General features: G+C 37.6%; 1 protein-coding gene across 1 annotated transcript in view; it reads left to right on the top strand.

The window, feature by feature from the left end:
- PSPC1 (paraspeckle component 1) overlaps nt 1-12,731 on the top strand; it is a 53,737-nt gene that overhangs the window by 15,605 nt on the left and 25,401 nt on the right. Inside the window, exons 4-6 of the mRNA XM_072975924.1 lie at nt 418-614; nt 7,889-7,973; nt 11,999-12,104. Coding sequence (XP_072832025.1) covers nt 418-614; nt 7,889-7,973; nt 11,999-12,104 — 388 coding nt within the window. The remainder of the gene's footprint in view (nt 1-417; nt 615-7,888; nt 7,974-11,998; nt 12,105-12,731) is intronic.

The raw sequence follows: 12,731 nt of genomic DNA, 5'->3' as shown, positions 1-12,731 counted from the left end.
GGCGTACCTACCTAACCAGGCACATAACACTCAATAATCTGTGTCTACTTTTATTACTATCTCTAAAAGTTACTACTTAAAAAAATCTGACTTCAGACAGTTAACTTAAGGCACATTTGACTTATATGTTGCAGACTGCCTTTTGTAAAATTTCTGTGTGAAAACCAGATAGACCATAATATTGGAGGTGAGAGTTAGGGGAGAGTAGGCTGTAGCAAGCTCAGATTGCCCGGCTTTGAGTCCTGGGTCTCATTACTTACCAGTTTGACATCTTTGTGCAATTACTCAAATTCAGGCTTGCTAAAACCTGCGTCATGATGTTGCCAGGAGGTGATGCCTGACAGTGCTCCATAAATGGCAGTGCGTGTTATTCTTACGTGTGTGTACATTTCTGTATGTCTTTAAATGTAACCTTAGGGAAAGAGAGCAGCCGCCACGTTTTGCTCAGCCTGGGACCTTTGAGTTTGAGTACGCATCTCGATGGAAGGCTCTTGACGAGATGGAGAAGCAGCAGCGTGAGCAGGTTGATAGAAACATCCGAGAAGCCAAGGAGAAACTGGAGGCAGAGATGGAAGCAGCCAGGCACGAGCACCAGCTGATGCTGATGAGGCAAGGTGAGGGGCACCTCCTGTGGGCTGCAGTTCCCACTGCTGTCTGCTGCTGCTTGAGCTGCCAGATAGGAGTTTGGAGACAGTTGGACCTTGAAACATTAGAGAGGAAAAAAAATCTCACTTTTCCAAGAGAACTTCCTTAAGGAAAAAAACGTTACTGAAAATAAATTCCCTCCATAAGTAATCGTGTTGGAGGTAATTAAAGTTGTTAACTTTTGCCGGCGGTGGATTGTGATTCTGCTGGTGAGAAGAGAAGCATGGTGGGTAATCCTTGGTGTGTAGATGGGGCATAAAGTCACAAGTCAAGATTTTGTCTGGTGGAAAGAAGAATTAGGGCAAATGCTAGCTATTTAAGATTCTTAACACTTGTCAAAAGATCGCAGATGGGTATTCTTTGGCAGAGATGAAGGAGATTTCATGGGGATGGGTGAATATGGGGATTCAGGAAGTCTGAATTCTTCGTAGTTGGCAGGAATGTTGTAAACACTTGAGACGGAGCTGGCTGGGTTTATCTCTAGGAGCAGTCACAGTGGGTGATAACTTACGGTGACTGGTCACATAGCTAACATGACAAGCTGCTTCACTCTGTCTCAGAAGCTTTCAGAGTGTCTCCTTTTGCTCTACACTTCCTTTCATGCCGACCTTTATTGTTCGTCTCCCTCCTTCCTTCTGCTCTGTTCTTGATTCTCCAGGTAGTTTTTCCTGTCACTCGTCTTTTTCACTATCTATAGTAATTTTGTATTTTTTAATGTAAAGCTTCTGATTGCTTGCTTGCTTTCTTTGCTTTTTCCCCCCATTTTTAAAAAATTGAAGTATAGTCTGTTGACAGTGTGTCAGTTTCTAGTGTACAGCATCATGTTTCAGTATTCATACACGTACATGTATTCCTTTTCATATTCTTTTTCATTATAGGTTGCTCAAGATATTGAATATAGTTCCCTGTGCTCTAAATTAGGAACTTGTTTATCTATTTTATATACAGTAGTTAGTATCTGCAATCTCAGACTCCCACTTTATCCCTTCCCACCCCCTTTCCCTCTGGTAACGGTAAGTTTGTTTTCTATGCCTGTGAATCTGTTTCTGTTTTGTAAATAAGTTCACTTGTGTCTTTTTTTAAGATTTCACATATCAGTGATAATCATTTAGTACTTTTTTTTCTCTTTCTGGCTTACTGCACTTAGAATGATGATTGCTTTTTATTTTGCTGTCAAATTTTTTGCTTTCATTTTTTTAATTGAGAATTTCAGTAAACTTCATCTGCCTTCTCTTGGCTGCCCCCAGAGATCAGGGCAGCATAGACAGCTGCCTGGGTTTCTGCACCGTCCTTCTTATTGGACTTTGTGCCATCTAATCTTGGCCTTCTCCAAACTATTCTTTATGGTAGAGCCTGCATTTGTTTAAAAGGTGAAAATTTGATCATCATTCATCTCTAAATCTTTTTAGTAGATTTTCATTTCCTTTAGGATAAAGTCTAGGTTAGTTTTTTTCCCTCTGTTCAATAAATGTTTATTGAGCAGTTATGATCAAGTCAATGAATAACTGTTCTGATGTCAAATAAGTTAAAACAAAATCCAGCTCAACAGACGATCAAAAACAGACATTTCTGGTTTCATTTGGACCCTTAACCTAGCTGTTTTGTAAATCACTTTTTCTAACAATGGAACTGATTCGTACCATGTACTAGTATGTTTAAAGATAAAAGCAGGTCTCTTGCAGAAAACTTGAAAATTGTTACCTAATATAAAGTTGCAAAATCATTGGTTGCTCGGGGCTGGAAGTGAGAGCTTCAGGTTTCTCCAGTCTGGTGGTTTTGTGGTTTCTGATTTGCCTACCCACCAGAACCAACTGGGAAATTTTAAAAACTGTAGTTTCCTTGGCTCCGTGGCTGCTGTAGCCCTTCTGTCCACTGTGAGTTGTTCTCTGTGCATAGCCTGCCAGGTGCTCTGCCACTTCATTTTCCCGGTATCTGTATCACAGTCATGCCATAGTTAGGAATTACCATTGCCTGGATGTGAAGGCATTTGTACTGGAAGATATTTGTTACTGCTGCTTACAGATAGTAATGTAATGGTCTTTACTTCAGCCTGCATTTCACGTTGGCTGTGGATGACACCGTCTGAGGTACTGAGAATGCGGTGATGACGACTTCATAGAACTCTTGTGCACTCTCAGACTTGCCTCACCCCGAGGGTATTTTGACTTTGAAGCAGAGTAATTTCGTGAAGTTGCTTCCTATGAGCTTTCGTTTTATTGCTTTTTGTGTGCTTATAATCCCTGTTAACAGTTTTTGGTTTATATTATTAGGAAAGCATGTTGCTTAGTGTATCTTACTCCTTGCTTCTTCTGGGTTTACTTCTGCTGAAGTACATCTTGTATTTATTCCAGCAAAAGTCTGTAGGTGATAAATTCATTTCAGTGTTTGTTTAAAAATTTAAAAACATTTTGTAATTTTGTCTTTGTTCTACAATTTTGTACTATGTCCGGCATTTCTAAGGGTATGTTCAGGGAGGGGAACAGCTCTAGGTAACCTTGGTCCTGTGTCTGCAGAAGTGCAGGCCTCCATTGGCCTGCCGTGGAGGTAGAAAGCCCACAGCTCAGAAGAGGGGCCCCTTCCCTGGCCCGATCTTACGCGTTCTGGTAGGATTCAGTTTCTTCTGTATTTTAACAGTTTGTTCTGTATCCTTTAATGAAAAAATCATGCAAGTGCCAGTAGATGTATGTTTGTGAACTTCTTTGTAATCAAAGAAAGCCTTTTTATCTTTTTGACACTTTACTTTCTGCATGTGTGTTCACGCAGCTCTGCCTTATTGTTTAAATGGCTGTGTGACACTGTTAAATGGCCAGAATTAGTTTATGTAGCTCATCCTCTGTTAATTGATGTCCAGTTCTCTTTCCACTTTGTCAGTAGAAGGCAGTGCTGCAGTGAATATGTATGTATCTTAGCAAACTTGTGAATGTTGATTCTTACCTCCATTTAATAATTGCTTGTTTTATATTTTACTGATGTTTATGTAGTCCCTTCTAGACCCACATCCCATTACACTTATTACAGGTAATTTTTTTGCTTCTCCTACTTTTGATCATCAGTACAGGAGGCATGAATTTATAGGAGACTGAATTTTTGTCATAGTTACTTTTTATTACCTTTCTTACTGTGGCTCTGTAACTCTGTAGAGCTGTTCTAAAATGGAGAGTGCTAACTGCTGTGCGTTTTGCTATTACTTTCTCCTCTTCTGTCACTGGATTTTTTTTTTAAGTAAGCCTTTGTACTGATAATATAAGTAGTATTTCCTTTAAATGGTACCTTTTGATTCTTGATTACCAAAGAAAAAAGGATGAAATAGGCATATTTGGCCCCTACATTTCCCCTTTCCGTTCAACTTATTTTTCTTCTTATTTGTCTGGATTTATGATATGGACTTAATGTTTCTTTGTGTTTTCTTTGGGTATAAAAGCTGTTTTTTGTGTGTCTGAGAATATTTAAGTTCTACTCTCTTAGCAGCTTTAAATTATACAATACCATGTTATCAAGTATAGCTACTGTGTTACACCTGTGTAACAGGTATATTAAATATTATTATTTTATTATATACTAATAATATATACTTTTGTATTATGTTATTCTAGATATTAGACCTCATGCCTTATGCATCTTAGAGCTGAAAGTCTGAACCCCTTTACCAACCTCTCCCTACTTCCCCCACCTCCCAGCCCTTGGTAACCACATTTATACTCTCTTGTTTATATAAGTTTGACTTTTTTTAGGTTCTGCATGTAAGTTATACTTACATGCAGTATTTGTCTTTCTCTTTGTGGCTTGTTTCACTGAACATAATGCCTTTAAGTTCCATTCATGTTGTTGCAAATGGCAGGATTTCCTTTTCTTATGGCTGAATCCTTTTGTGTGTGTGTGTGTCTGTCTGTCTGTCTGTGTCTGTGTTAGTCCATTCTCTGTAGGTACACAACAGCTGATCCTCTCCTCTGTTGGCAGACATTAGGTTGTTTCCACACCTAGGCTGTAATGAGTAATGCTTCAGTGCACGTGAAAGTGCAGTCTCCTCAAGATCTTGTTTTGATTTTGACTTAATGTTCCTTGACCATAATTCTCGTAAGTGTTTAAATCTCAGCCCTATTTTAAATAGGTTAAGTCATTACTTTTCTGTTCATCACTTAATTGGTGTTTATTCTCATGATTTCTATAAGAAGGTTCATAGAAGCAGCACTCCTCAAGTTCTTGCATCTTCCGAAACATCCATGATCCTTGTGCTTTAAAGTACGTGGGTCTTTCTCGCCCTTCCTTCCTTGAGTACTTGATGGCATGTTTCTGTGGGAAAAGTATGAGATAAGCCTGGATTTTTCACTTCCTTGTAAGTGATTTGATCCTTTTGCCAGGCTTCCATATAAATTCTTTGTTTTCAAAATCCAGTAACTTGTCCTGAATATATTTTCCTCCCTTACATTTTATTATGAGAAATTTTAGGCATGAAAAACATTGAAAGAATTTTAAGGGATTTACTACTTAGGTTTTATTATTAAAGTTTTTCTATATTTGCTTTATTTATTGCATCTTTGCATCTGTCCTTCATTAATATTTGCCATGTATTGTCTTGTACACCATAATATTTCAGCTTTTCTTGGGACTAGATATGCTGTTCCAATCTGTAGATTCAATTCTTGTATTTCTGGGAAGGAGCTGTCTTAGATCAGAGAGATACATTTTCTTCATGACTTGAAGAACATTACATTGAGAGAACACTTTCCTGCTGTCCAGCAAATCAGACTTCAAAATTATTCCCCTCTGTTCCCTTTTGCTGTGTACCCATATTCATGATATGTTGAAGTTATAGGTGTAGTTTTATGTTCTTCTATTGTTGTTTGTTAGGATGCATTGTTAAATGTTACTTCATCTAGCACTAAGTCGTGCTGTAGCTGCTGTTCTAATTGTGGAGGCCTTTGGATCTTTTTAAAGGGAAATTGCTATGAGTATGTTTTACTGGTTCAAAGGATAAAAACAGCTATAGTATATAACTAATTTTTTTTGGTTGATTTTTTTCCTCCAGAAGGATGTTATCATGACAGTGTACAAATATGTAAGCTTTAGTGAAATTTCAGGAACTTTGAGTATTAGTAACTCAAATAATTTGGTAGATGTAAAATGGTATTTTTGTTTTAAGTTGATAGTGCTTTTACTGAGTATCACATGATGTGCTTATCTGACAATTTGGTTGTCAGATTCTTTGAACTCATTATTACACCACTGTTACTGGTGAGGAAGAATCAGAGAGGTTAAAGCAGCTTTCTTGACTGGCAGGGCTTAAAAGGAGAAGATTCAGTTATCAGAAAGCAAATGTTCTTGTTCCTTTCTTTTTCTTTTTCATGGAAGACATTGTAATGCAAATTTTTACATTTCTTTATATATATATTATATATATATTTTATATATATATATATATATATGTATGTCCCTGATTTAAGAGTAGCTAACCTACAAAATCAATAATAAAATTATTACAGGATATACTGTATTGACTTTCTTGGGTAATTAATGGTAGTAAGATACTTCCCATGCAGTAGCTTATTGAAGCATTCCCTCTTAGGAATATAAATAGGTTGTATATCTTTGGTCTCCTCTCGGTTTTGGCCAACTATAGAATTATATGATAGTTGCAAGTTCTCAATGTTGGTTGCGCTTTGGAGTCATCTAAGGAGCGTCCAGAAAAATAGTATTGGTGCTTGGTCCACATCCCAAGAGATTCTGGTTTAATTGGTCTGTGGTTAAAAGGTACTTGTATAGTTCTAATGAGCAGTTGACAACTGATATTAGTGTTTGAAAATCATTCTAGACGTTTGATTTTTTTAAAAATATTTTTTGTTGGGGAAGTAATTAGGTTTATTTATTTATTTTTAATAGAGGTCCTGGGGATGGAACTGAGGACCTCGTGCATGATAGGCACACACTCTGCCACTGAGCTCTACCCCGCCCCCAGTCATGTTTGATTTTTAACATAATGAAATGTTTTCTCAACTGGCATGTTCTCAGAATCCCCTGTCACATGTACCAAAGCAAACTTCCCTGACCAGAGCCCCAAAATCTGGTTTGTAAGTTTTGTTTTTAAGTTGCTCACTTGAGCCGGATCATCCAGGTTTGGGATGATGGCATTTTGGAAAGAGCTTTGGGATAAGAAAAGGTTTGTCCTGTATCCCAGTTGAACTATGAGGCTGGATGGCGAGAACATATTTATAATCTGCCTGAATCTTTTTTCTGTGACCTAATTAATACATAATTCAGTCTATTTTCAGTCTATAAAATGGGGAAGAGACTATTTACCTTGTTTACATTATGAGTCCTGTGTTGTTATGGTTATTAAGAAACATTCAGTTGAAATAGTTTATGTTCATTTTAGAAATTTCAGATAACATGATTATAGAAAAAAATGAAAGCAACCGATAATTGTGTTATCTAGGGTATTTGTGTATATATTTATATTTATGTGTTTTAATTATGTATGCACATGTAATTTGGTGAGATAGTATGGAGATTTTTAGTTAGCACTTGGGAAGTTTATCCACTGCTGCTCAGATGTGCAGAACAGATGTACCTTTCCTTATCTGATACTGCTCTGGAACCCTCGCGATGATGCCACGAGGATTGGACAGTGGGGGCGCTCCTCTTGTTAAAATACTCTCGTTCAGACCAGTGTTCGGCCGTTTTCCCTTGGGGGAGCACTCTCCTCATTGCCCTCCTTTGTGAGACCTTGACTTATGCAGGAGGAGTCTGGGCTGATTGTGCTGGGAAGGCTGTTTTTAGGGTTGTCATGTCCTGTCTCATTATTCCTACTGTTTGATCTAGTTCTTATGTGCCCTGTGCTAATATCTCCCAAGGCATCTTTTTGGGCTTTGCTCTTGCTGCTGAAAAAAATCTAGTTTGTTTTAAACTATGTAAGTGAAAATATAGCCACCATTTACTCTGTTTTTAGTATATTCCTGGCCTTATGTTGAAACAGTTACTACCCATTTAAATTTCTTAACATAAGGATGAATTTTATTATTTTCTTCATACACATGAAGAAACAGGCCCAGAAAAGATACTGTGATTTATTATGCAGCTTCTAATCTTTCACTGTAAAATGATACAGTAGACACAAAAGAGAAGCTAGCTGTGTGAGTATCAGTAAGTTACTAAATATACTGCCAGTCATAGAGACTCTGTATGCTTGTGGATATAAAAATACAGGAGGGGAAACTAAAAACAGTAATTTGTAATCAATATTTTATAGATTTAATGAGGCGTCAAGAAGAACTCAGACGCTTGGAAGAACTTAGAAACCAAGAGCTGCAGAAACGGAAGCAAATACAACTGAGGTAAAAGAACATCATTATTGCATATATGTGAATGCATGTAGTTTTCATTGTGTCATTAATGTGTTATAGGTAAGGTGTACAGGTTGGAAAATACACAAAAAAGTTGTCCATTTTTAACTATACTCAGGGTATTATTCCACAAGCTAGCGTGATTCTTTGTTATTCTGTAATTTTTGGAGCTGGTTATGGACACATTGCATACACTGTAAGCTTACATGAGTGGCTTAGGCATTATTGCATATAATTTTTTGTAAGAATGCACTGTGACTTACAGGACCATTTTTCCAGAGATGGATATACTTGCATTGACCTTAGTTTTAATTTTTTTATGTGTATAATATTACTCTGAATGTCTTTATGCATTTTTGTGCTTCTGATAATTTGTTTACAAAAAATACATGGTATTGGAATCTGTGGTAGAAAGGGTAAGGGCATTTAAGAGCTCAGTACATAGCAGACAACTGTGTAGGGCAACTTAAAATCGTTTAGGTTAAATAAAGAAGTTAAAGAGAATTGTTGATCCAAGCTGTAGAAACAAAAATTAACAGCTTTCCTTGTACCTGCAACATTTGATTCTAAATTTTGAGGGAAATATTACTCTTATAAGTTTCAGAAATGATAATTAGGAATTGTTGTAAACAAAGCTGTGATGAAAGCAGACTTAAAATTTTGCTTATACAAATAGTGCTTGTGATAGGAAGTAAGATGATCATGGGAAATAAGAAAAGAAAGTGAGAAAATGCGTGTGCAGTGCCGTCACAGTGTGGAGAATGTAGTAGTCAGTATATTTTAGTGTATTTTTTCAAGTTTTGTACCTGAGTATGTATCAGTGTATATGTATTTCTGTTTTGGAACTACTCTGATTTTACTGTTACTTATTCTTAGTTTATGGTACTTAGACAGGCAGCATTAGCATCCTAACCTAGGAAATTACTAGAAAATCTCAAACCTTCACCCAGAACTGCCAAATCAGAAACTGATTCACCTGTGCTTTAGTAAATCCTCCAGGTGATTCTGACGCATCCTGAGGTCTGAGAACCACTACTGTCCACGACTCCCCGTGACCCCCTGACACAGGGACCTTTGTCATTTTCGTTCTTGCTGCTGCTCTCCTTTTTATGTAAATGTGGAGTTTCTTCTGCTCTTACAAACAAAGGAAACTTCCCCTCCTCTGGCATAAACACACTTGAATCCAGGTTTATCTTCCATTTATCCTTAACAGCTTGGCTTTTAAAGTTAGTGTCCCATACTTCTCGTACTGAAAAAATAAATCGTTAAAACTAAACAATGCAGGAGAACACAAAATAGGGTATAAAAACATAGCAAATGAAGCTAACTGTATGATAGCTGGACAGCATTGTCACACTGGAAGGAGATGGGGAAGAAAATAAGGAACTGAGACAGCTTTGGAAAACAGTATCTTGATTTGGGTACGTAGGCCAGTGTCAAGAACTGTGTATAAATGTTGTAATCTAGCTAGTAAATATTTCTGGCAGGGATTAGGGTTGGAATTCAGAAACTACTTTGTGTATATACTTTCCTTTTTTGATCAAGACTTTATTGAAAATAATGTATATACTTTTTAAAGTGAATAGACTAGTAAATATGCATGATGTGACCCAGTTTTCTTATTGTTGGAGAAAGGCTAAAATTAAAATGAATCCTGTGGTGTTTAATGGGGGTTGAGATATTGGTATGAACTCAGTGGCATTTAGTTTAGACAGACAAAGACAGAAATACTGAGGTTTAAACTCATGGGTGCTTTATGTCCAGATGTTCCCTAGCCCTGCCCACCCAGACACAGTGATCCCTTAGGAACAGTGAGCACATCTGATGCCCACATAATCATTTCTGAACATCATTCTCCAGCGAAAGGAACCAGGGCTATTTGGAGAAGTGGTAAATGCTAGGATTGGAAAGTCCAAGATTAGCCTGAAAAATCTTGTGCCAGAGAGAAGGAAAGTACTTAATAAAGAAGTCTGGGGCATATTGACAGACACACAAGCCAGACCAAAGGGAGCTTCAAGTGGCCCGAGTTGGAACAGTTTCAGGAACAAAATAAAAAATGATAGTGTTAGATTTTTTTAAACTGTAGAATAAAGTAAATATCCATGCTGATGGAAGTAAATAATTGAGTGAGTAAATAAGTATGGAGGAGAATGGACAGTTTTTCCCTAGTTGTTAGAATTCCAGATAACACAGGATGGTATCTGAGAGAGTCACCTGGGGGCGAAGTGCAGTCACACAGGCAGCCCCACAGAGGCAGGGGATTTTCTTCCAGACCTGCAAATAACACGGTAAAGTGAGTCACACAGATGTCTTGGTTTCCCAGCCATAGAAAAGTTATATTTATGCTATACTGTAGTCTTTTAAGTGTACAATAGCATTACGTATGTACTTTAAGTAGAAACACTTTATTGCTAAAAAAAATGCTGTCACCTGACAACACGGGATTGTCACAGACCTCCACGTGTAGAAGCACGGTATTCAGGAGCGTGGCCATGAGGCCTGCCTGTCGTCATCTTAGACAGGGTTCCCTCAGGTGCTAAGGTTGTGGCACGAAACTCGAGATCTGAGATTTGCAGGTCAGACTTACTAGGTAAAAATGGGCAAATAGTAAATTCAGAGTGAAGAAGCCCAGCAGACACCAGCACTTGCAAGTGCTCAGATCCACATCTCCCGTAGATGGATACGGGCGTCGGGAAGCCCTCATACAAGGCACTCAGAAGTGTGCGTTGTCATTTCCATGGTTTTCTTGCCAAACTGTATAACCTTATGCTAGTCATGAGAAAACTTAAGGCAAACCCAGGTTTAAGGACACTGTACAAAAATAATCAGTTCTCTTTAAAAGTGTCAAGTTAGTGAAAGACCAAGAAAGACTGAACTGTTGCAAACTGGAGGAGACTAAAGAGAAATGATAAAGAAATGCAGTGTGGGACTCTGGGGAGGGTCCTGGAACGGGAGAATGAAAGTGGGGAAGCTGGTGGAATTTGAATAAGAGCCGTGGTTTAGCTATAGTACTGCACCAGCGTTCATTCCTGGGTTTCATAGTTGTACCGTGGTCATGTAAGCTGTTAACATTTACTGTTAGGGATGCTGCATAAGGGAGATAGGAACCCAGTTTTTCTGTAAGCTTAAAATTAGTTGGAAATAAGGAAAAAGGAAAAAGAAAAAGAGCACCCTAGGTATTAGGGATACAGCAGAGAAGGAAAGACACAGGCTGTACCACTGTGGAATCTGTGTAGCACAGGAGGAGGCAGACATTAGTTGGAATGGTCAGATTATTAAAAACAAAGTGAAGTGTGCGGAATAGAATAGAGCACTTACTGGAATTTTAAATAGGTTACTAGTCTCATAATAAGTGAGATATTGGTTGCTTGACGTGGTCAGTATTCTGTGTGCATGGTAGTTTCATTGAGTGGTCTTTCACTAACTTTGTTTAATGTGCAGAGCTGTGTCAGATTCAATTTGAAATTTAGGTAACTGAGTACTAACAGTGAAAATATCTCAATAATGAGGCGATCATTTGATGGGTAATGTCTATGCTTGGCTATATTCTAGCAGATACACGCGGTGATCTGTTAACAGTCTTTCCCTATGCGTTATTAATTGTAAGAATCTTGATTTAAGAAATGTGAACAACCAGTATTAAAACTGAGTAATTTTGCAGTATGTATCAAGGAAAGGGAAAGAATAGTGTCTCAGGACTTAATTTAATACTAATAATTTTTTAAAAATTTATTTTGAATTGATTGATTGATTGATTGATTGATTGAGATACTGGGGATTAAGCCCAGGACCTCGCTCATGCTAAGCACATGCTCTACTGCTGAGTTCTCCCCCAACTATACTACAGTTTAATAGTTGATTTGTGAAAGATTTTGAGCAAACTAGAAGGAAGGTAAACTGGCAAGCTAGTCATTATCACAGATTTGGCATGGTGTAACTTGCAGAAATGATTTTGTTTTACCTGGTGATGGCTCATGTGTCAGCGTCCCTGAAGTTATTATTTAAAACCCTCTCAGGCACGAAGAAGAGCACCGCCGTCGCGAGGAGGAAATGATCCGGCACAGGGAGCAGGAGGAGCTGAGGCGCCAGCAAGAGGGCTTTAAGCCAAACTATATGGAAAATGTAAGTGAGACACTGGCTACAGCTAGGGTGGTTTATGTTGTCAGGTGGGCAGTGTCTATTAGACTTCTTTAGATGCTGCTCTGTATTGTAGTGTATTTTCTAATCTTTCTGAGTTTGTCATGTTTATGTTAAACTAACGATTTCCTTAACCTCTTACAGGTAGTAAATGAAAATTAGTTTCTGAAGATAATATTGATGTTTTATGAAATGAATGTTAAATTTTTCTCCATATTACTTTATCTTTTTCTAATTGCTACTAACTTGGAAGTTTTGATAATCCATCATTTTCACTTGACTGATTTTCACATTGATCGGTACTAAAAATTCTTTATTTTCGGAGATTCAGACATACACAGTTAATCTAGTGTGTGCTCATTGCCCGGCCATAGCAGTTAACAGCCCTTGGCTTATCTTCTTCATCTTCAAGTATACCCACTTTCCCAAATCATTTTATATGAAACCCCTGACTTCTTATGACTTTATTAATAAGTATTCAGTATATATCTCTTAAAAGATAAGGACTTTTTAAAAAATTACTGTCATATCTTAAAAATGTCAGTACTTTAATGTTAACTAGTAAAAGCCCCAGTTTGCTCTGGTCATACAAATGGGTTTTGTGTTTTTTTA

This window comes from Vicugna pacos, chromosome 14 (assembly GCF_048564905.1).
Source record: "Vicugna pacos chromosome 14, VicPac4, whole genome shotgun sequence".
NCBI lineage: Eukaryota > Metazoa > Chordata > Mammalia > Artiodactyla > Camelidae > Vicugna > Vicugna pacos.
This window is presented reverse-complemented; position numbering and strand designations above follow the sequence as displayed.